Genomic DNA, 24,469 nt, shown 5'->3' with positions numbered 1-24,469 from the left:
TTTGGACTGTGGGAAGAAACTGGAGCACTTGGTGGAAACCCACACAGACATGGGGAGAATGTGCAGACTCCACACAGACAGTGACCCAAGGCTGGAATTGAACCCTTGTCCCAGGCACTGTGAGGCAGCAGTGTTAAGCACTGTGCCAACCTATCTAAATACACAAGATCTATAGATTACTCTCCGTTTACTTGACCTCTTGCATCCTCAAAGAAGTTGAGCAAATTTGTCAAACTTTCATAAAACCGCTGCTAAATTAAATGGGGCAGCACGGGATGGCTTGTTGGCACAGTGGTTGGCACTGCTGCCCCACAGCGCCAGGGACCTGTGGAGTTTGCGTGTTCTCCGCATGTCTGTGTGGGTTTTCTCTGGGTGCTCCGATTTCCTACCTCATTCCAAAGAAATGCAGGTTAGATTGATTGGCCGTGATGAATTGTCCCTTAGCGTTGACACATTAAGAGGGTAAATACTTGGGGTTGCGGGAATCGAACCTGGATGGGATTGTTGTCAGTGCAGGCTTGACGGGCCAAATGTACTGTAGATTCTATGATTTTATAAACCGGTTTATAGTCCACTTCCTTCTGCCTTTCTCCCTCTTTGAACAAAGGCATCACATTGGCAGTTTTCCAATCTTCTGATACCCCCCCAGAATTTAACACATTACAAAAAATTTTAACCAAAGTATCCACCATCTCTTCAGCAACCTCCAAAGAAAGCCTAGTGTGCAGTTCACTGGGCCCTGGTGACTTGTTTGTCCTTAGCCGCTGAAGGGAAAGGAAGTGAGTCCAGTGTGTATATTCCACACATTGTCAGTCCAGTCGTATGGGCATAGATCTGTCTGGCAGCCTGCATGGAGATTTTCAGCTGTGTGTGTCCAGGACATGAAGCAGTGAGCATGGATCTGTCAATCAGCCTCAATCAGCACCTTCAGGAGAATTGGGAGGGTGAATATTAGATACAGCAGAGTGAGAGTGGAGGGAGAGTGTGTGGGATGGAGATTTATACCTTTTGGGGAATGAGAGAGAAAAGAATGTTCTACAGAAACTCGAATTGTCTGTTCTGTATTTCTATTCTGTACTGACACCCATCACTTTTGTAAACTCCTTTTACAGGATATTTGAAGGTACGGATTTACAGACAGAAATCTCAAACCAAATGTCCCATCAACATCTGACAGAGTCACTCAATCCATTGGGACCTCAATATCATCGGCCTTTAAATCTAGAAGGAGAAATGTTTCTCTGAGCTGCCTGTTTGTGGAGATTTTAAGTATCAGCGCAAGTGGAAATGTACCAAGACACACACCTGACTGAGTGTGTTCCAGAGTCTGAAAATACATGGCAGCGTTCACAGCGGGGAGAGAGTGTAGCCGTGTTGTGTGTGAGATTTAACTGATTGGAGAGTCACACCTGCACCATGGAGAAACCGTGGAAATGTGGGGACTGTGGGAAGGGATTCATGGTCCCATCTCGGCTGGAAGTTCATCAGCGCAGTCACTCTGGGGAGAGACCGTTCACCTGCCCTGTGTGTGGGAAGGGATTCACTGACTTACCTAATCTGCAAAGACACCAGCGAGTTCACACCGGGGAGAGGCCGTTCACCTGCTCTGACTGTGGGAGGGGATTCACTCAGTTATCCCACCTGCTGAGTCACAATGTCACTCACACCAATGAGAGACCCTTTAAATGTTCTGACTGTGGGAGTGGTTTCAAAAGCTCTGGAGAGCTGGTGTCCCACCAGCGCACTCACACTGAGGAGAGACCGTTCGGCTGCTCTCACTGCGCCAAGAGATTCAGAACATCGTCCAACCTGCAGACACACCAGCGAGTTCATACCGGGGAGAGACCATTCACCTGCTCTGACTGTGGGATGGGATTTACTCAGTTATCCCACCTGCTGAGTCACAAAGTCACTCACACCAATGAGAGAAACTTTAAATGCTCTGAGTGTGGGAGTGCCTTCAAACACGCCTCAGATCTGAGGGTCCACAAGCGCATTCACACCGGGGACAGACCGTTCAGCTGCTGTCACTGCACAAAGAGGTTTAGAACGTCCTCACACTTGCAGGTACACCAGCGCACTCACACCGGGGAGAAACCATTTATCTGCTGTGTGTGTGGGAAGGGCTTCACTCAGTCATCTGCCCTGTCGACGCACACAGTCACTCACACTCAGGACAGACCCTTTAAATGCTCTGACTGCGGGAGGGACTTCAAAAGCTCTCAGGAACTGATGGTCCACCAGCGCGTTCACACCGAGGAGAGACCCTTCAGCTGCTCTCGCTGCTCAAAGAGGTTTAGAACAGCGTCCAACCTGCAGAGACACCAGCGAGTTCACACCGGGGAGAGACCGTTCACCTGCTCGGTGTGTGGGAAGAGATTCACTGTTTCATCCTCTCTGCAGAGACACCAGCGAGTTCACGAGTGATAACAGGAGTTGGATTCTGCTGTTATTGTTTCTGCTCTGAATTATAGCAAGGTCTGCAATTTATTCATTCTGACAGTAGGTCACTGGCGAGGGTTTCTTTCTGCTGGACTGGCCGCTCTCATGACTTTGCTCCCAGTGGGCTGATGCTCTTTGAACCTGGGACACCACATTTCCCACTGAAATGATCCACAAAAGCTGATGAAGGACATTTACTTTTTTCCGGGTTAGTAAATAGCCTCTTCCCCTTAACTACAGCTAGATCAAAAATAAATACAGAAAGAACCGGAAAAATGCAGCAAGTCTGGCAGCAACAGTGGAGAGGGAAACCGAGTTAATGTTTCACGCCCAACGTAACTCAACCTCAGAACGAGAGGGAGAAATGGGATGGGTTTGATGCTGGTAAGAAAGAAGGGAGGGTCAGGGAGAACAAAAGGGAAAATCAGGGATTGGTTAGAGAGCGGGTGAGATTAAATGACAAAAATGTCCTAGAACAAAAGGTGAAGGGAGAGGTAATAGTTGTAATAAAGACACAAAGCATTGGTCCAGAGTAAGTGTTAATGGCAGAATAAAGGACAGCTCTGTCTGGAAGCAAAAAAACAGGAAAACAAGGACTTCAATGCGGATAAATGTGTAGTGGTCCATCTTGGCAGGTCCAATGGGATGCAGGAGTACAATATCAAGGGTAGGAGTCTTAGCTGTGTTGAAGAGCAGAAGGATCTTGGGGTCCGGGTCCATAGGACTCTTAAATCGGCCTCGCAGGTGGAGGATGTGGTCAAGAAGGCGTATGGTGTACTGGCCTTCATTAATCGAGGGATTGAGTTTAGGAGTCGGGAGGTAATGCTGCAACTTTATAAGACCCTTGTCAGACCCCACTTGGAGTACTGTGTGCAGTTCTGGTTGCCTCAGTACAGGAGGGATGTGGAAGCTATTGAGAGGGTGCAGAGGAGATTTACAAGGATGTTCCCTGGATTGGGAGGCATGCCTTATGAAGATAGGTTGAGGGAGCTAGGTCTCTTCTCCCTGGAGAGACGAAGATTGAGAGGCGACCTAATAGAGGTTTATAAAATGTTGAGAGGAATAGATAGGGTGCATTCTCAGAGGCTATTTCCCAGGGTTTTATTTTACCTGGTCTCCCCAATGTACGCTACGACTACGACAATGACAACGGATGAATGAACATCGCTCGACAATCACCAGGCAAGACTGTTCCCTTCCTGTTGGCGAACACTTCCGTGGTCACGGGCATTCAGCCTCTGACCTTCGGGTAAGCATTCTCCAAGGCGGCCTTCACGACACACGACAGCACAGAGTCGCTGAGCAGAGACTGATAGCCAAGTTCCACACACATGAGGACGGTCTCAACAGGGATCTTGGGTTCATGTCACACTATCTGTAACCCCCGTGACTTGCCTGGGTTTGCAAAACCTCACTCACTGTGCTGTCTGGAGACAATACACATCTCTTTAACCTGTGATCAGTGCTCCTTCCACACACATTGTCAGCCACTTTAGGACTTGAACAGCAGGTTAGGTGTAAAGATTCGCATTCTAATCAGTAATCTCTAAACTGTCTGTGCTTTATATGCTCTGTCTGAGGCCAGAACTCTCCATTCACCTGATGAAGAGGGAGTCCCCTCGAAAGCTTGTGAGTTTACTATCAAATAAATCGGTTGGACTAAAACCTGGTGTTGTCAGACTTCTTACTGTGTTTACCCCAGTCCAACGCCGGCACATCCACATCATGGGTTCAGTTCTCCAGTCTGCAGACTGACAATAAAACCAATGGGTCTTGTGGGGGTGTTGGGTCCTCCAGTGGGTGTTTGTGAATCCTCCCAGGGTTTCCTTCCCAGAGATCAGAGTCCTCATTGATTTGAGGCCAAAGTGAAACCTCTTGTTTACTGTCCCCCTCCCCCATCCTCTGATGTGAACCATCCTCCAGTGGCTGAGCCAAAATGGGGCCGTTAACCTGGGTCTGTTCCCAGGAGGGAGAGGCCCCGCAGCTGCAAACCAGGGAGCTGACAATGATTCTGAAGCGGATCCACAAAGTGTTTCCAGACCCGCCCAGCCACCGCCTAACGCTGACTCCGCTTCTCCGGGACAAACAAGCGCCAAGGACACTGCGCATGCTGCACATCACAATGCCCGGGGAACTGATTGACGGCAGGTACGGACCAATAGGAAGAGGGGGCGGAGCTGGAGGACCGAGCGGTAGAGGCTGGTCCTCCAACCAATCGGAGCGAATGAGGAGGCGGGGCTGGAATTCACTGTCGGGTAGAGATGCGCATGCGCAGTCAGCAACGGCGTTTGTGGCACGCGCAGTGTGGGTGACCGCATTCGGAGTGAAGTTCCTCTGTCTCATCAGCAGCCGGTAAGGATGGGGAAACATAGAGGGAGCAATGGAACGGGTGGATGGACGTAGAGGGTATCTAAATATCTGGTGAAGGTATCAAACCTCGAATATGAGCCCGTAGGTCCCGTGTTTGCAGCTTCCGGTCTTTTTTCGGAGACGAATCTCAGGTTAACGGCCGCCATCTTGATTGAGCAAAGAGCAGAGCGCATGCGCTGGTGTCTTGGTGACGCAACCATGAGTGGGTGGGTCTTTGTGTTTCTGCTCCCACCGGGTCCTAGTGCTCGGGATGCACTGGGCCATGAGTAACAGGTTTTCAAACAGCTTCACCCACTCCCAGGCTGCGCCTGACATTTGCAGCCGGGAGAAGTTTATGGGTCATGTACATATTCAGTATGAGTGGTTGCATCCCTGTATAGTTACCTGAATCAGATATACGGCTTTTGTACTCGTTGGAGTTTAGAAGGATGAGGGGGGAATCTTATTGAAACTTACAGGATACGGTGAGGCCCTGGATAGAGTGGACATGGAGAGGATGTTTCCATTAATAGGAAAAACTAGAATCAGAGAGGGCACAACCTCAGGCTAAAGGTACGATCCTTTAAAACGGAGATGAGGAATTTCTTCAGCCAGAGAGTGGGAAATGTGTGGAACTCTTTGCTGCAGAGAAGGCTGGGTCATTGAGTGTCTTTAAGACAGAGATAGATAGGGTCTTGATTAATAAGGGGATCAGGGGGTTATGGGGAAAAGATAGGAGAATGGGAATGAGAAAAATGTCAGCCATGCCTGAATGGTGGAGTAGACTCGATGGGCAGAGTGGCCTAATTCTGCTCCTATGTCTTATGGTTGTTTTGGTTACACTTCTGCCCCAGGCTGTTTATGTTTACATAGAAACATACATAGAAAATAGAAACGGAAGTAGGCCATTCAGCCCTTTGAACATTCCCTGCCATTCATTATGGTCATGGCTGATCCTCAGATTCAATTCCTAATCCACTCCCCACCATTAAATCCCCTTAGCCCCAAGAGATATATCTATTTGAAATCAAGGTCTACTTCCACTTCTGAGGAACGGAGCTCCAAAGATAGCATTAACAACATAACCCAAATTATTTACCCCACTAATCTCCCTAACCTACACATCCTGGGGGGAAAAAAATGGATAATTTAACATGGTCAATTCACCTAACCTGAATATCTTTGGACTGTGGGAGAAAACTGGAGCACCCGGAGGAAACCCACACAGACAAGTGGAGAATGTGTAAACTCCACACAGACAGGTAACCAAGGCTGGAATCGAACCCAAGTCTCTGGCACTGTGAGGCAGGAGTACTAACCACTTTGCCACCGTGCCAGTCATGTAATTCTTTGTAAACTAATTTTACAGGAAATAGAAGAGGGAGATTTGCAGTCTGGACAAACAAATCTCACGTCAGACAGAGTGAAGCAGTTCATTGGGATTTGTACATCTGAAGGAATTTAATTGCGCATCTCAGTCGGAAACTGGTGAGAATCTGTTTCCTTTCTCCTGCTTTGGAAAGGGATTGATACAGCTGGAAAACATGCTGACACGACAGCGAGCTCGCAATAGTGAGAGTTCATTCACCTGCTCCGTGTGTGGGAAGAAGTTCATGTGTTCGTCCAACCTGCTGGCTCACCAACTCAACCACATTATTCAAAAGCCTCTTCAAAGCTCTGATTCTGGGGAAAGCATTGAAACCTCTGAGGAACAGGCCCAACAGCAGCTCCTTCACACTGCCGAGAGACCGTTCAGCTGCTCCCACTGCGGAAAGAGGTTCACTCAGTCCTCCCGCCTCGCAGAGCACCAGCTCCTTCACACACACGAGAGACCATTCAGCTGCTCCCACTGTGGGGAGTCGTTCAGTGACTCAGTGCATCTCACTGAGCACCAACAAGTTCACACCAAGGACAGGCCATTCAGCTGCTCCCAGTGTGGGAAGAGATTCACTCAGTCCTCCCACTGCATCGTTCACCAACAGGTTCATTTTCAGAAGAGACATTTTAAATGCTTTAAATGTGAGAAGACCTTCAAAAGGAGGATTAGTCTGCTGATACACCAGGGCACTCACACTGGGGAGAGGCTGTACGTTTGCCCTGTGTGTGGGAAAGCGTTTCCTTCTTTACAGCATCTGCTAAGTCACCGGCGTATTCACACCGCGGAGAGGGCATTCATCTGCTCCGTGTGTGGGAAGGCTTTCACAGAGTCATCCAGCCTCCGGAGACACCGCCGCACTCACACAGGGGAGAAGCCGTTCTCCTGTTCCATTTGTGGCAAAAGATTTGCTCAGTTTTCCTACTGCAATCAACACCAACACATTCACTCTGATAAGAGACCTTTTCAATGCTCAGAATGCAATAAGAGCTTTAAAAGAAGTGATGATCTGCTGAAACACAAACGCATTCACACCGGGGAGAGACCGTTCCTGTGCTCTGTGTGTGGAAAGAGATTCGCTCAGTCGTCTGGCCTGCTGAGGCACCAACGCATTCACACCGGGGAGAAACCGTTCACCTGCTCTGTGTGTGGGAAGGGATTCACTGATTCATCCTATATGCTGAAACACCAGCGAGCTCACACTGCGACAGAACCGTTCACCTGTTCCCTGTGTGGGAAGGGATTCACTGATCCATCCCGCCTGCAGAGACACCAGCGAGTTCACACTGGGTCGAAACCGTTCAACTGCTCCATGTGTGGGAAGGGATTTAATCAGTATTACAGCCTGCTGAAACATAGACGACGTCATGTGTGACCCACAAAGCTGGATTCTGTTGTTCCTGCACCCTGAGATAAACAATAACAATTGGATCAATGGGGGGGCAGTGACACAGTGGAATTATCACAGGACTCAGGGTAAGGCTCTGGGGACCCAGGTTCGAATCCCACCACAGTCGATGGTGAAATTTGTGCTCAATTAAAATCTGGAATTAAAAGTGTAATGACAAACCTTAACCATTGTCAATTGTGGTAAAAACCCATTTGGTTCAGTAACGTCCTTTAGAAAAGGAAAGCTGCCGTCCTTACCTGGCCTGATCTACATGTGAACTCCAGACTGACAGCAATGTGGTTGACTCTCAAATACCCTCTGAAATGGAGGGCAGTTAGGGATGGGCAAGAAATGCTGGTCCAGCAAGTGACGCCTACATCCCGTAACAATGAATAACAGAAATTCCTCAGTAACCTCCAGCCCCACAACACTCTATGTAAATACAAGTTGTTGATGATTATGCCCTGAGATAGATAACGTGAACCCAATTCCCCTCGTCCACCAACTCAGCAACTTCTTCACAGAAAGTAAAACACATTGGATTTTGGTCACCGCACTTGCGGAAGGATATATTGGCCTTGGAGGGAGTGCAGAGGAGGTTCTCTAAGCTGATACCGGAGATGAGGGGGTTGGACTATGAAGAGAGACTAAATAGACTGGGTCTGTACTCGTTGGAGTTCAGAAGGATGAGGGGGGATCTTATAGAGACGTATAAGATAATGAAAGGGATGGATATGGTAGAGGTAGAGAGATTCTTCCCGCTCAGAAAGGATAGCAGGACTCGAGGGCACAGCCTCAAGATAAGGGGGGGGGGGCGCAGTTTAGATCAGAGTTGAGGAGGAACTTCTTCACTCAAAGGGTGGTGAGTCTCTGGAATTCTCTGCCTGTTGAAGTGGTGGAGGCTACCTCGCTAAATATATTTATGTCATGGGTAGATAGGTTTCTGATAGACAAGGGAATTAAGGGTTATGGGGAGAAAGCAGGAAAGTGGAACTGAGCCACTTCAGATCAGCCATGATCTTATTGAATGGCGGGGCAGGCTTGAAGGGCTGGATGGCCTACTCCTGCTCCTATTTCTTATGTTCTTATGCCTTGTTTGTGAACAGATCTTCCACTCACCTGATGAAGGGGCAGTGCTCCGAAAGCTTGTGACTTGTGCTACCAAATAAACCTGTTGGACTTTAACCTGGTGTTGTGAGACTTAGAGAGATTCCAGCCAATGTTTTGAGTCTGGGTGACCCTTCATCATGGATTGGCTTGATTTACTTTGGATTACTTAGTTTGAGTGTAACAAACACAGTGTTTATTCGAATAACAAGAGTCAGGTTGTAGTGTGTTAGTGAACACAGTATTGGATCCAATGTGATGATAGTACAGACAGTATAGAATCCGTGCAGTACAGAAGGAGTCACTGAGCCTATACTGACAATGATCCCACTCAGTCCTATCCTCATAACCCATTTAGTTATCCTGCTAATCCCCGACACTAAGGGCCAATTTAGCATGGCCAATCGATCTAATCTGCACATTTTTGGTGTGTTGGAGGAAACCCACACATACACAGGGAGAATGTGCAGACTCCACACCAGACCCGGGTTCCTAGCACTGTGAGGCAGCAATGCTAACCACCGTGCTACCAGGCTGGCTGTGTTTTGAGAAATCTCATTAAAATCTGGAACTCAGATGGGGATATGGGTTGGTGTTAGGTGGGAATCAGATTTACAGAATGGGTTCCTGTAATTGCAGCAATCCAATTGCTAGATGTTGGTAAGAAAAGGGAAGTATTTAAAGTGGAGACCATGGGTGTGTTCAAGGGTAATGATGGAATTTATGATCTGTGAAAATACTGAGAGCAAAGAAATCAATCCAGAAAATTGTAGTCACTTCACGTTGTTCCAGGAGAAGTGGTGTCTGGTTGTGGAGATGTCAGGTTTTACACAGCACACGGTCATTCTGAATGGAGAATCTGAGTTGTACAATTCACATCATTCAGGAGCCAGATTGTCTGCTCAGAGGAAGGTTTCTGTGACATCAATGAAAAGCAACACACGCACACCCACACACAGAGTCTCTCTCTCTCACACACACACACACACACACAGTCTCTCTCCCTTCAAATTATCTCCTGTCACTTTATTGTTTGTCTTTTTGAAATAAATCCTGAATGAACTATAAAATCAGTCATAAGTATTTGCTGAGATTCCCCTGAAAGACATCTATACTGTTCATTTCACTCCCTGTAATTGTGATTTCCATATTCTTACCACTCTGTGTGGAGAAATTTATCCTGGATTTCCTATTGGATTTCTTAATGACTGTTTTAAATTGATGGGCACCAGTTTCCCAGTAACTTCACTTCAGTGTTAATGTAAACCTACTTGTGACTAATACATAAACTTTACATTTTGCTCTTTCCCTGAAGAGGAAACACTATTTCTGTGTCTAAACATTTTATAATTTTGAGGCTCTCTGCTCAGGTTACCCCTCAGCCTTCATTTCTCAAGAAAGCAGAGCTCGCCTGTCAATCCTTTCCTCATAAAAACACACACACATTTTCAAAATCATTTATGGGATGTGGGCATTGCTGTCTCGGCCAGCATTTATGGCTAATCCCTGACTGCCCTTCAGAAGGTGGTGATGAGCTGGCTTCTACATTAAAATCTCATCATTAAAATCTTCTCTGCACCCTCTCCAGCGCCTGGATTTTTTTTAAGAATATGGTGACCAGAATGGTAAGCAGTAGTCAGTAAGATTCTTGATCAGATAGTCACTGATTTTCCATAAGCGGTTTGCCTTTATCCACAGTTTTAAATTAGATTATTAGGAAGCAACAATTTAAAAATGATGCATAATAAACTGGGAAAAAAAACCAAGACCCACGGCAGGTGAGTAACTGAGGCCCCAGCACTGATCCTGCGTTACCCAAATAGTCACTGCCTGCCCATTGGTTTAATCCTCCTCTTTGTTTCCTGTCTGCCAATCAGTTTTCTACCCATCTCAGTACAACAGCCCCAGTCATAAGAACATAAGAAATAGGAGCAGGAGTAGGCCATCTAGCCCTTCGAGCCTGCCCCGCCATTCAATAAGATCATGGCTGATCTGAAGTGGATCAGTTCCACTTTTCCACTTTCTCCCCATAACCCTTAATTCCCTTGTCTGTCAAAAACCTATCTACCCGTGACTTAAATATATTTAGCGAGGTAGCCTCCAACACTTCAACAGGCAGAGAATTCCAGAGATTCACCACCCTTTGAGTGAAGAAGTTCCTCCTCAACTCTGTTCTAAACTGCCCCCCCGCCCCCTTATCTTGAGGCTGTGTCCTCTAGTCCTGCTGTCCTTTCTGAGCAGGAAGAATCTCTCTACCTCTACCCTATCCATCCCTTCCATTATCTTATATGTCTCTATAAGATCCCCCCTCATCCTTCTAAACTCCAATGAGTACAGACCCAGTCTATTCAGTCTCTCTTCATAGTCTAACCCCTCATCTCCGGTATCAGCCTAGTGAACCTCCTCTGCACTCCCTCCAAGGCCAAAATACCCTTGCGCAAGTGCGTTGACCAAAACTGCAGCCTCATCAGTGCCTTGTACAGTTGCAGCAAGACCTCCCTGCTTTTATGTTCTATCCCCCTCGCTATAAAGGCCAGCATCCCATTCACCTTCTTGATCACCTGCTACACCTGCAGACTGGGTTTTTGCGACTCGTGCACAAGGACCCCCAGGTCCCTCTGTACCGTAGCGTGCTACAGCTTTTCACCCTTTAATAGTAATTCCTCCTACTATTATTCCTGCCAAAGTGGATAACCTCACACTTGCTAACATTGTACTCATCTGCCAGGTCCTCGCCCACTCACTCAGCCTATCCAGATCCCTCTGCAGACTTTCCACACCCTCCGCACAATTTGCTTTTCCACTCGTCTTCGTGTCATCAGCAAATTTTGTTACCCTACGCTCAGCCCCCTCCTCCAGATCATCTATATAAATGGTAAATAGCTGAGGCCCCAGCACCAATCCCTGCGGCACTCCACTAGTCACCAACCGCCAATCAGAATAGCACCCATTGATACTAACTCTCTGCCTCCTACTAGACACAGTAAAAAGTCTGACAACAGCAGGTTTTAGTCCAACCGATTTATTTGATAGTAAACTCACAAGCTTTCGAGGGGATTCCCTCTTCGTCAGGTGAATGGAGAGTTCTGGCCTCAGCCAGAGCATATATAAAGCTTGGACAACCAATCCTCTATCCACGCTAACACGTTACCCCCAACTCCATGCCCCCATATAAAGACACAAACTCAATTTACAAAATAATGGTTGGAATCGGAGTTTTCACAGGTAATAAAGTCTTAAGGTACAGACAGTGTGAGTGGCGAGAGGGTTAAGCACAGGTTAAAGAGATGTGTATTGTCTCCAGCCAGGACAGTTCATGAGATTTTGCAAGCCCAGGCGAGTCATGGGGATTACAGATAGTGTGACGTGAACCCAAGATCCCAGTTGAGGCCGTCCTCGTGTGCGGAATTGGCTATCAGTCTCTGCTCAGCCACTCACAAAAAAAACCTATTCTGTTGAATGGCGGGGTATTTACCCAGCATCGCTCGGGGCGGTGAATGTCTCCTATCCTGCTCACACTGGAGCAGTGCACAGGCGCAGTACTGCCCCTGTCTGGAGCATGCGCAGTGGCAGTGCTGGACGGAGGAAGCTGCTGCTTTCTTGTCTCTGCGGCGGGTCAGGAAGCGGCGAGTCCGAGCGATCGGAGGGCGCAGGGAGGTGATCGGAAAAGGTTTATAAATACCAAGTGAAAGCATTAAACCCCGAATCAGAAGGTCCAGGCCAGCCCCGCCGTTGTCCGGAATCCGCTTCCAGCCGTTAGAGACCCCGGTTAAACAGCCGCCATCTTGAGAGGGGGCCGTGTGCGGCGGTGCGCATGCGTGGCCAGCCCTGTCAGCAGGAGGAGATAATGTTGTTGCTGACAGCTCAGCAGGAACAATCCTGACTGTGTCCCCACCCCCAGCAAACAGCAAGGAAACATTTTCCAGCACTTGATCCATGGCCTCTCCCTGGAGAGGGAGCATGCGGTGTCAGCGGGTGCAGTCGATGCCTTAAGAACATAAGAAATAGGATAGGCCATCTAGCCCTTCCAGCCTGCCCCGCCATTCAATAAGATCATGGCTGATCTGAAGTGGATCAGTTCCACTTTCCCTCTTTCTCCTCATAACCCTTAATTCCCTTGTCTGTCAGAAACCTATCTACCCGTGACTTAAATATATTTAGCGAGGCAGCCTCCACCACTTCAACGGGCAGAGAATTCCAGAGATTCACCACCCTTTGAGTGAGTTCCGCCTTCCGCGCCCGCTGGGCACCGCAGGGGCTGAGGTGCATTATAGACCCCGACAATTGCATTTTGATTTGATGTGTTTTAAGTTTCCTTTGTACTTTTTGTTTTTGTTCGGGCCGTTCCCCCTTTTGGGGAGCTGCCCCTTTTACTTTGTCCTAATGTAATTTGACTTTGTTTATTTGGTTTGGCCTTAAAAGAGGTTGATCCATGGCCTCATGTGCTGTGGTGTTTCAAAATCTACATTGAATACAGGAGTTGGGATGTCTTGTTGAAGTTGTACAAGACATTGGTAAGGCCACACTTGGAGTACTGTGGAGTTCTGTTCATCCTATTATAGAAAGGATATTATTAAACTAGAAAGAGTGCAGAAAAGATTTACTAGGATTCCAACGGGACTTGATGGATTGAGTTATAAGGAGAGGCTGGATAGACTGGGACTTTTTTCTCTGGAGTGTAGGAGGCTGAGGGGTGATCTTATCGAGGTCTATAAAATAATGAGGGGCACAGATCAGCTAGATAGTCAATATCTTTTCCCAAAGGTAGGGGAGTCTAAAACTAGAGGGCATAGCTTTAAGGTGAGAGGGGAGATACAAAAGTGTCCAGAGGGGCAATTTTTCCACACAGAGGGTGGTGAGTGTCTGGAACAAGCTGCCAGAGGCAGTAGTAGAGGGGGGTACAATTTTGTCCATTCAAAAGCATTTAGACAGTTACATGGGAGAGGATGGCTATAGAGGGATATGGACCAAACGTGGGCAACTGGGATTAATTTAGTGGTTTAAAAAAAGGGGCAGCATTGAGAAGTTAGATCGAAGGGCCTGTTTCCATGCTGTAAACCTCTATGACTCAATGACATACTTTTTACTTGTTGTGAGATTTCCTGCCTCTACCACCTTTCCTCTGTTTCTCTCTCCACGGACTCTGACCAGAATTCTCTGGCCATTCATGCTGGTGGAATTCTGCATTCCTGCCGGCAGCACACACCTCCGCCCATGGGTTTTCTGCTGGTGTGGGGTGATGTTAATGGGAATTCCCATGGGGAGCAGTGGGATCAGAGAATCCTGCTGCTAGCAAACATCGCACCACTTCCCATCAGTGGGAAACACACCGCTGGGAGGCCGGAGAATCTTACCCACTGTCTGACCTGCTGAATATTTCCAGCATTCTCTGTGTTTATTTCAGATATCCCACAGCTGCTCTATTTTGCTATTATTTTATTGTAGGCATTGCTCACAGAACCAACTTTAGAAACACGATTGACTAATTTTTTTAATCCACAGGTGCTCCGGTCCGCCTTGTTGTCCAACAAGGGGCAGACACGCGGTGGGTCGTGCGAGGGCTGCTCTTGGATGTTGCTTCGAGAGTAGCCTAGTGCTTCATGTCGTTAGCGTACACTTAAACTGATGGGCAACATGACAGCTCAGTGACTATCACTGTTTGCTGTGCAGACACATGGATTTGGGCCGGTGTCTGTGGGAGTTTGCACATTCTCCCCGTGCTTGCGTGGGTTTTCTCCGGGTGCTCCGGTTTCCTCCCACACCCCAAAAAATGCGCTCTTAGGCTGATTGGTGTAACAAATTGTCCCTAAATTAGTCTCCCCTCAATCTGGTTATAATTCCTTTATTGTGGAGTCCAATAGGCGTAGACAACGTTGTAGGGAGAAGAGGGCACTCACAATGTTAAAATGGCGGCACAGGCTCGTTGGGCCAAAGGGCCTGTTTCCTGGGCTGTGTTGTTCTCTGTTCTTTGTAATTATAAAACAAAAAGCTGGAAAATCTCAACAGGTCAGACAGCATCTGTGGGAATGGAACCAAAGTCTGAAACATTGGCTCTGTTCTCTCTCTCAGATCAGCTCCTGTGATCCTTCTACAGTGTGGAGTTTGAGGGATTGGAAGATTCTGTTAAGGTTCTGGTTAGTTGTGGGTAAATAAAATCCCTATTCTTCACTTCCTGCCTCTTTCTCTCTCCTCCCATGTATCCAATAGTCATGTGTAGACCCACCTCCCTTCCCTGAAGGGTGTTGCTGAGCCAGTTGGGTTTTTGTGGAGATTGAGTAATTTTCATGATCACTTTTTCCTCCTGCTGGCCCCACAAATTTACCACATTCATTCAGCTCACATTCACAGGCTGCTTTTGTGTTTGTGTGAACTCTCTCTCACTCCCTTTTTCTCTGTTTTAAATCACAGGATTGTAGAGGAGGGGGATTGACAATCGGGAATCTCGAATCAAACACCACACCAGAATCTGAGAATCATCCAGTTTGTTGTAACCTGAATATCACAGGACTTCCAACATGGAAGGAAAAAGTCCCGTTCTCAGTGGGGAGAAACGGTACACGTGTTCTGTGTGTGGACAAAGATTCAGCCAATCATCTGGCCTTTTGAAACATCAGCGAGCTCACACTGGAGGCAGGCTGTTCATTTGCAGTGTTTGTGGGAAAGGATTTACTCGATCATTCACCCTTCTCAGACACCAACGAGTTCACACTGGGGAGAGGCCGTTTACCTGCTCTGTGTGTGGAAAGGAATTCACTCAGTTATCCTGCCTGCTGACACACCAACACACTCACACTGGGGAGAGGCTCTTCACCTGCTCTGAATGTGGGAAGGGATTCATTAATTCAACTAATTTGCAGACACACCAGCGAGTTCACACTGGAGAGAGGCCTTTCACCTGCCCTGTGTGTGGCAAAGGATTCACAAATTCATCCAACCTGCAGAGACACCAGCGAGTTCACACTGGGGATACCCCGTTCACCTGCTCTGTGTGTGGAAAGGAATTCACTCAGTTATCCCATCTGCAGAGACACCAGCGAGCTCACACTGGGGAGAGACCATTCATCTGTTCTGATTCTGGGAAGGAATTCACTCAGTTATCTCACCTGCAGAGACACCAGCGAGTTCACACTGGGGAGAGACCGTTCACCTGCTCCGAGTGTGGGAAGGGATTCAGTCAGGCAAATGACCTGCTCAGACACAAACGAGTTCACACTGGGGAGAAGCCATTCATCTGCTCTGTATGTGGAAAGGGATTCACTCAATCAAATGATCTGCTCAGACACCATCGGGCGCACACTGGGGAGAGACCATTTATCTGCTCTGAGTGTGGGAAGGGATTCACTCGGTCATCCCACCTATTGGATCACCAGAGAATTCACACTGGGGAGAGACCATTTATCTGCTCTGAGTGTGGGAAGGGATTCACTACCTCATCCAGCTGGGAGGGGCACAAGCGAGTTCACACTGAGGCAAGAACTTTGACCTGCACCGAGCCTGGGAAGGGAGTCACAGTCTCACCCAGTCAGCAGGGACAGCGGAGAGTTCAGACTGAGGGCGGTCCGGTTCCCCGCCCCAAGGACGGTCCGGTTCCCCGCCCCGAGGATGCTCCGGCTCCCCGCCCCGAGGGCGGTCCGGTTCCCCGCCCCGAGGGCGGTCCGGTTCCCCGCCCCGAGGACGGTCCGGTTCCCCACCCCGAGGGCGGTCCGGTTCCCCGCCCCGAGGGCGGTCCGGTTCCCCGCCCCGAGGACGCTCCGGTTCCCCACCCCGAGGGCGGTCCGGTTCCCCGCCCCGAGGACGGTCCGGTTCCCCGCCCCGAGGACGGTCCGGTTCCCCGCCCCGAGGGCGGTCCGGCTCCCCGCTCCGAGGGCGGTCCGGTTCCCCGCCCCGAGGACGGTCCGGTTCCCCGCCCCGAGGACGCTCCGGTTCCCCGCCCCGAGTCTGGGAAGGGATTCATTCCGTTATCTAACCTGCTGACAGACGAACGAGGCGAGACTGATGAAAGACCTTTTAAATGTCCAGACGGTGGGACTTGTTTTCAGAGTTCTGTGGAATCGGGGTCCCATCAACACGTTCACACTGACGAGAGACTATTCCACTGCTCTCACTGTGGGGCTGCGTCCACACGATCGTCTGACCTCACTGAACACCAATGCACTCACTCTGGGGAAAAGCTCCTCACTTTACCCAAACGTGGAAAGGGATTCACTCGGTCCTCCAACCTGCTGACACACCAGCAAGGTCGCAGTGTGAAGAGGGGGTTCACTTGTCCCGAGTGTGGGAAGGGATTTACTCAGTCAACCAACCTGCTGAGACACCAGCGGGTTCACACCGGGGAGAGGCCCTTCCTCTGCTCCCAGTGTGGGAGGGGATTCACTGAGTTATGCAACCTGATGACACACCAACGGGTTCACACCGGGGAGAGGCCCTTCCTCTGCTCCGAGTGTGGGAAGAGTTTTATTAATTCCACTAACCTGCTGCGGCACCAGCGAGTTCACACTGAGGAGAGACCATTCATGTGCTCTGAGTGTGGGAAGAGATTCACTCAGTTACCACATCTACAGAGACACCAGCGAGTTCACACAGGGGAGAGGCCGTTCGCCTGCACTGGGTGTGAGAAGGGATTCGCTCAGTTATCGCACCTGGTAAGACACCAGCGAGTTCACACCGGGGAGAAACCATTCACCTGCTCCCAGTGTGGGAGGGAATTCACCCAGTCAAATGACTTGCTGAGACACCAGAGAGTTCACATTGAGGAGAGACCTTTCATGTGCTCTGAGTGTGGGAAGAGAGTCACTCAGTTATCCAGTCTGCTGAAACACCAGAGAGTTCACACTAGGGGGAGGTCCACCTGCTCTACATGAGAAAACAGATCCTCTCAGTCATCCTGCCTCCTTCGATCAACAGTAATTTCACGTTGGGAAAAACCCTTTAAATGTCGGGGACTGTGGGAAATACAGTAAATGTTCCTGGGAACTGCAACTTCTACATGTTCAGACTGATGAGATACCGTTCAGGTGCTCTCACTGCAGATGCAGCCAGGAAATCATTTCAACTTTCTGTACACCAGAAATTTCACAGTGTGGACAGCCTCCACCTGCCCTGAATGTGGGAAGGAATTTCCTTATTTATCCCGTGTGCTGAGATCCCAGTGAGTTCACAATTAACTACAGTGATCAGATTTTGCTGTTAATCATGTTCAGGATTGAATCATGTTCATTGGGGTCTGTTTCTGCTGATGTCAGTAAACCCCACCCTAGCTGTAGGGGTTGATCCTCTTGCTAAAAGTCAAATAAATCAACTTTGCATCAAATAAACTTGTATTCTTTTTACTATCTCCGACATCGTCAGGAGGTCTCTCCCCTCCCCTGTCTCCTCCGTCCTCACCTCCAACAATAAGTGTGAGGAGCTCATGGAGTTTCTCTGTCACTAAGATTGCGACAATCTCATCAGCTGCCTCTGCTGCTTCCCCCCTTCCACTAGCCCATTGGACTGATCGGCTTCCCCTGAACCCCACATCTTCCCCTCGTTTCTCTCTCATATCCCTTCATGCCCATCTTGTCCATCAGACCCACCGTGTGCTCACAAAGGGCTGGATGGACACCCTCTGTGCTGTAACAATTGGTCATCAACCCCAAATTGCTGATCACCAAACTTACCCACGTAAACTGGTATTGTTCTCACTTTCCAGGTGTTACCCTGACACTATTAAATAGTTGAAATGTGTAACTAACAGACAATGGGGTGTGGGTTTGTTTCTGACATATTGACACAAGTCAGGATGGACACGAACCATCATCACACGGTGTGAATGGTCGGAGCTGGAACTTGGGTTTTGTACTCTATAGTGAGGTTGGGGAGGGGAGGGAGAAAGTGGGGTTAGGGTTATAATCAGATCAGCCACGATCATATTGAACGTTGGAATAGCCTCAAAAAGCTGGGTGGCCTGCTCCTAACTCGTATGTGCAAATGTACTTTTTCAGAGAATCCCTACAGTGCAGGAGGCCATTCTGCCCATCGAATCTGCACCAACCAGGCCTTATCCCCACAACGCCACGCATTGGTATGTCATCAGGTTGCATAACTCAGTGAGTCCCTTCCCACACTCGGAGCAGAGGAATGGCCTCTCTCTAATGCTAATCCCCTGACACTAGGCTCAATTTTGAATGGCCAATCAACCTAACCTGTGCATCTATGGACTGTAGGAGGAAACCAGAGCATCCAGAGGAAATGCATGCAGACATGGGGAGAATGTGCAAACTCGATACAGATAATGACCCAAGGCCGGAATTGAACACGGGTCCCTGGTGCTGTGAGACAGTAATCCTATCCACTGTGATGCCCTGTGGCAGGATCTCATCCTCACTTTCCCAGATTCAAACAAAGATTAACTGAGAGTCCATCTCTAATGGCAGCCAGATTGTCCACAATCCTCTGCGCTGTAGAAACTGTTCTATCTGCCTCAGGCTGGCCGGGTGGACGGCACATGCTCAGTCACTGACAGGTCACAATGCCTATGTGATTGATGGCAGCTCCGCACCAATAGAAAGAGGAGGCGGGGCTGGAGGACCATACAGGATAATCTGGTCCTCCAACCAATCGGATAGAATGAGGGGCCGGCCTGAGCCTGGGTCTCCCTCCTTGGCTGAAACCCTGCACCATTGTGAAACTGCTCTGTGTCTGGCCCAGGAGGAGGTCCTTCCCCACCACCCCCCCTCCCCCACACACACTGGGTGCACGTAGATCAGGAGTGTGGGGCTGAAGTGCAAACAAAACATCAACAAAAGGTTTTTATTTAGAAAACTGAGAAGGTGTATATGGTTGCAACACCGAGATTCAGATTATGTTCAGTAACAAACTGAAATTATGCAGATTTCCCTCACTAAATGAACGCTTCTGCCTGCTTTTGAAGGGGGACCATTCACGTGTTAGGCAAACGCGATAACCACTAAATACAGAAACAAGTGACAAAGAGAGCAATAGGTGTGAACCATTCAGATCCTGGAATCCCTTCAACATTGACTGATCTATAAAGTTTAATTTATTAGTCACAAGAAAGGCTTACCTTAACATTGCAATGAAGTTAGTGTGAAACTCCCCGAGTATCCTACCTGTTCAGGTTATGGTGACTAGTGGAGTGCCCCAGGGGTCGGTGCTGGGGCCTCAGCTTTTTACCATTTATATAGATGATCTGGAGGAGGGAACCAAGTGTAGAGTGTCGAAATTTGCTGATGACACCAAGACTGGGGGAACGGCAAATTGTGCGGAGGGTGTGGAGAGTCTGCAGAAGGATCTAGATAGGCTGGGCGAATGGGCCAGGAAATGGCAAATGGAATTTAATGTTGGCAAGTACGAGGTGGTCCACTTTGGTAGGAATAATGGTAGGAAGGACTATTACTTACGTGGCGAAAAACTGCAGCAGGCGACGGTGCAGAGGGACCTCGGGGTCCTTGTGCATGAGTCGCAAAAGCCCAGCTTGCAGGTGCAGCAGGTGGTCAGGAAGGCGAATGGGATGCTGGCCTTCATAGCGAGGGGGATTGAATATAAAAGTAGGGAGGTCTTGCTGCAGCTGTATAGGGCATTGGTGAGGCCGCAGCTGGAGTACTGTGTGCAGTTTTGGGCGCCGCACCTGCGCAAAGATATTTTGGCCTTGGAGGGAGTGCAGAGGAGGTTTACTAGGCTAATACCGGAGTTGAGGGGGTTGAGCTATGAGGAGAGGCTGAATAAACTAGGCTTGTACTCGTTAGAGTTTAGAAGAATGAGGGGAGATCTCATTGAGACATATAAGATGATGAATGGGATGGATAGGATAGAGGTGGAGAGACTCTTCCCGCTCAAAAAAGACAGTAGGACTAGGGGGCACAGCCTCAAGATAAAGGGGGGGCAGTTTAGAACGGAGTTGAGGAGGGACTTCTTCACTCAAAGGGTGGTGAATCTCTGGAATTCTCTGCCCGTTGAAGTGGTGGAGGCTGCCTCGCTAAATATTTTTAAGACGCGGGTTGATGGGTTTTTGATAAGAGAGGGGATTAAGGGTTATGGGGAGAGGGCGGGAAAGTGGAACTGAGCCACGACAGATCAGCCATGATCTCATTGAATGGCGGGGCAGGCTCGAAGGGCTAGATGGCCTACTCCTGCTCCTATTTCTTATGTTCTTATGTACCTAACCAGCACATCTTTCAGAATGTCGGACGAAGCCCAGAGGAAATCCACGCAGACACGGGGAGAATGTGCAGACTCCACACAAACAGGCTGGAACATAACCCAGGTCCTTGGCGCTGTGAGGCAGCAGTGCTAACCCACTGTGTCACCGTGACCCCCGGGAATCGAACCCGGGTCCCTGGCGCTGTGAGGCAGCAGTGCTAACCCACTGTGTCACCGTGCCCCCGGGAATCGAACCCGGGTCCCTGGCACTGTGAGACAGCAGTGCTAACCCACTGTGTCACCGTGCCCCCGGGAATCGAACCCATCGTGCAGTGGGACCAACATTCATGTTTGAACTAACATCACCATGGATTGATCAGTTGTTGCTGTTTGTGGAATCTTACTGTGCACAAACTGACTGCTGGGATCAGTAACAACTCATATTTATGGAACACGTTTATTGCAATAAAACATCCCAAGGTGCTTCAGAGGAATTTTGTAACAAAATACTGAGTCACACTGGGAGTTAGTGAATTGAGGGGAAAGATTCCAGACAGCGGTTCTTCCAGGCCCAAGAGCTCCAGTCTCAGCTCAGGAGAACTCAACAACTCCACATACTGTCCAAAGATTCACTGGAGTGGAGGATTTTAATGAGAATCTTTCATCAGGAGGGAGGGAACGAAGGGACGGAGAGGTTTAGGGAGGAAATTTCAGAACTTCACTCCAGGATAATGCCATTAATGAAGGAGTAATTCAAATCAGAGATGTTCAAGTGACCAGAATGAGGACAGCACAGATATCTCAGAGGGTGTGTTATTGGAGATTAGAGATTGGGAAGGACAGGCCATGGAGGGATTTTAAAACAGGATGGAAATGTTAAAATCAGTGCATTACCCTGATGTGAACCCGATGTAGTTCAGCGAGCACAGGATATGATGGGTGAAGAACTCTCGAGCAGCAGAGTTTTGAACAATCAGGAATGTTGGGAGGCGATGGCCTTTGGTATTGTCGCTAGGCTATTGTCAATGTTCTAGGGACCCCAGGTTCGAATCCCACCACTACAGGTAGTGGAATTTCAATTCAATAAAAAAAATCTGGAATTAAGAATCTACTGATGACCATGAAACCATTGTCGATTGTTAGAAAAACCCATCTAGTTCACTAATGCCCTTTAGGGAAGGAAATCTGCCGTCCTTACCTGGTCTGGCCTACACGTGACTCCAGACCCACAGCAATGTGGTTGACCCTCAGCTGCCCTCCAGAGCCAATTAGGGATGGAGAATTATTGCTGGCCCAGCCTGCGATGCCCATGTTCCACAAGTGAATTAAAAAGACAATGTTTAATGTGGGGGTGGAGTGAGTGGGAGAGGCTGGTGAAGAATGGATTCTAATCATCCAGTTTAAGGGTAACACGGGTACGGATGAGGGTTCCAGCAGCAGGCGGGATGGCGCCAGGTGACATTATGGAGAGTGAAATATCTGGTATTAGTGCTGGTGTGGAAATGTGGTCAGAAACTCATCTTGACATCAAATCCGGCACGGAGATTGTGAAGAGTGTGGTGCATTCCCAGGGAGAGGGATGGATTCGGTAGTCAGGGAATTTGTAGTGGTGACTGGTCTTCCCCATTTTTAACTGGAAGGAATTTCTGCTCATCCAGGACTGGATGTGGGATAAGCAGTTTGATCATTTAGTAACAGTGGAGGAATGGAGAGGGACGGGGGGGTGGGGGGGGTGAGGTAGAGCTGGGTGTTGTCAGTGTACATGTACAAACTAACATGGTGCTTCTGGATGGTGTCACCGAGTGGGGCATGTAGTTGGGAAATAGGAAGGGCCGAGGATAGATCTTGGGGAGGGGGGGACACCAAGTTCATCGACTTTGGTAAGGAAAAGGAGGTTGGAGAGATCAAAGATTATTTTTTCAGAGTGAGTGGTGACAATGGATTTAAAGGTGAGAAGGTGAGGAATGGAAGAGGATGGGAACTGTAAACAGTATTGATTCGTATGGAGGAGGTAAACAGCTTCGTAGGAATAAGATCAATGGAACATAGTGGGGGGGGAATGTCATGGACAAGCTGAGGTCTGACAGGACATAAGAGAGAGACGGGAGGGAAACTGGAAAAAGATGCCAGTTCCAGACTTAGTGGAGGACAGTTTGGCCTTTGGTGAGAGGGAAGCAGCAGAGGCAGCTGATCAGACTGCCTCAATCTTAGTGACAAAAAGCTTTTTCAGCTCCTCACACTTGTTGTTGGAGGTGAGGATGGAGGAGACAGGGGAGGGGGTGAGAATTTCAAAAGGAACTGACTTGTAACAGCTACTAAAAAGATTCAGCACAGAGTACTTTCCACAAACTATTTTTTCAAAGCAAAGATACTAACCCCTGTAACTGGGCTGGAGTTTAGAAATAGGGGCAGAGAAAGACTCCAATGAACATGGTTCAGTTCTGGATGTGACTCACAACAAAATCCAATCACTGCGGTTACTCATGAAGTTTCTGGTATCTCAGCAGGTGGGATGACCGAGTGAATCCCTTTCCACATTCGGAGCAGGTGAACGCTCTTTCCTTGGTGTGAGTTTGCTGGTGTACAGCAAGTTTGGATGATCGCCTGAACCCAGTCCCACAGCTGGAGCACCTGAACGGTCTCTCGTCTGTGTGAATTCGCTGATGGAACATCAGATCCCAGCGTCTTTTATAACACTTCCCACAGTCCAGACATTGGAAAGGTCTCTCCTGAGAGTGGACACGTTGATGGGACATCAGATCCTCAGAGCCTTTAAATCCTTTCCCACACTCCTGACATTTAAATGGTCTCTTGTCTGCATGAACTCGCTGGTGTCTCAACATGTTGGATGAATCAGTGAATCCTTTCCCACACTTGGGGCAGGTGAATGGTTTCTCCAAAGCGTGGACTCGCTGGTGCTTTGACAGGTTGGATAAATCATTGAATCCTTTCCTACATACAGTACAGCTGAATGGCTTCTCCCCAGTGTGAACGCGTCGGTGTCTCAGCAGGCTGGATAAATCACTGAATCCCTTCCCACACTCGGAGCAAGTGAATGATTTCTCAGCGTCAGTGCGTTGATGAGTTTCCAGCTCAGACGGGGAACAAAGTGACTCCTTCCCAGTGTGAAGATACTTATGTTGCGACAAGCCTGATAATCGACTGAAGCCTCGTCCACACACAGAACAGGCGTACGGTTTCTCCCCACTCTGGACGGTGCTTTTTCCTTCCATGTTCAATACTTGGTGATATTCAGTTCCAATAACTCGGGGAACTTTGTCAGATCCTGATGTGATGTTTGGTTTCCCGTCTCCTTCATACAAACCTTCCCTTTCGAAGATCCTATAAAACGGGTTTAAAACAGAAAAGAATGAAAGAGAACGCTCAAAAACAGGTTGTGAAATTGAGCTGAATGAATGCAGTAATTTGTGGGGCGGGCACTAGGAAAGAGTGATCATAAAAACTGCCGGATTGTCATATAAAACGCAACTGACTCACTGACGTTCTTCAGGGAAGGGAAGCTGTCACACAGTCTGGATCTTCACAAGACGCTATCCTCTTTGAAGAGGAAAGTGAGAGAGGATTTGGGAGCAGAATAGAGAGGGATTTTATATTGTATAAATAAACCAGGATTTGAACAGATTCTCCTAAGACCAGGATACCCACAC

At 48.5% G+C, this 24,469-nt stretch overlaps 2 protein-coding genes across 2 annotated transcripts; one reads left to right on the top strand and one right to left on the bottom strand.

The window, feature by feature from the left end:
- Positions 1-1,458: 1,458 nt before the first annotated feature.
- Positions 1,459-18,363, top strand: LOC145362419 (uncharacterized). The gene is made up of 7 exons (XM_080218456.1): positions 1,459-1,908; positions 1,993-2,067; positions 2,227-2,415; positions 6,519-7,530; positions 15,534-16,909; positions 17,225-17,305; positions 18,352-18,363. Exons 1-7 carry the CDS (start codon positions 1,459-1,461, stop codon positions 18,361-18,363), a joined length of 3,195 nt encoding a protein of 1,064 aa, XP_080074582.1.
- Positions 18,364-23,278: 4,915 nt separating this feature from the next.
- LOC145362418 (uncharacterized) lies at positions 23,279-24,469 on the bottom strand. The gene is made up of 2 exons (XM_080218455.1): positions 24,300-24,469; positions 23,279-24,143 (listed from the first exon to the last, which is right to left on the bottom strand). Exon 2 carries the CDS (start codon positions 24,032-24,034, stop codon positions 23,279-23,281), a length of 756 nt encoding a protein of 251 aa, XP_080074581.1. The 5' UTR covers positions 24,035-24,143; positions 24,300-24,469.

The sequence above is a fragment of the Carcharhinus amblyrhynchos genome, unplaced genomic scaffold (assembly GCF_965287045.1).
Source record: "Carcharhinus amblyrhynchos unplaced genomic scaffold, sCarAmb.v2.hapA scaffold_38, whole genome shotgun sequence".
NCBI classification, from domain to species: domain Eukaryota; kingdom Metazoa; phylum Chordata; class Chondrichthyes; order Carcharhiniformes; family Carcharhinidae; genus Carcharhinus; species Carcharhinus amblyrhynchos.
The sequence above is the reverse complement of the archived record's forward strand: the minus strand, read 5'-3'. Positions and strand labels throughout refer to the sequence as shown.

Excerpts from the sequence above, each read along its gene's own strand:
- LOC145362419 (XM_080218456.1), top strand. The coding sequence starts at position 1,459 with ATGGTCCCATCTCGGCTGGAAGTTCATCAGCGCAGTCACTCTGGGGAG. Across the intron at positions 2,068-2,226 it reads GAACGTCCTCACACTTGCAG|GAACTGATGGTCCACCAGCG; the intron begins GTACACCAGCGC and ends AAAAGCTCTCAG. Across the intron at positions 7,531-15,533 it reads CCTGCTGAAACATAGACGAC|TTCACACTGGAGAGAGGCCT; the intron begins GTCATGTGTGAC and ends CACACCAGCGAG.
- LOC145362418 (XM_080218455.1), bottom strand. The coding sequence starts at position 24,034 with ATGGAAGGAAAAAGCACCGTCCAGAGTGGGGAGAAACCGTACGCCTGT.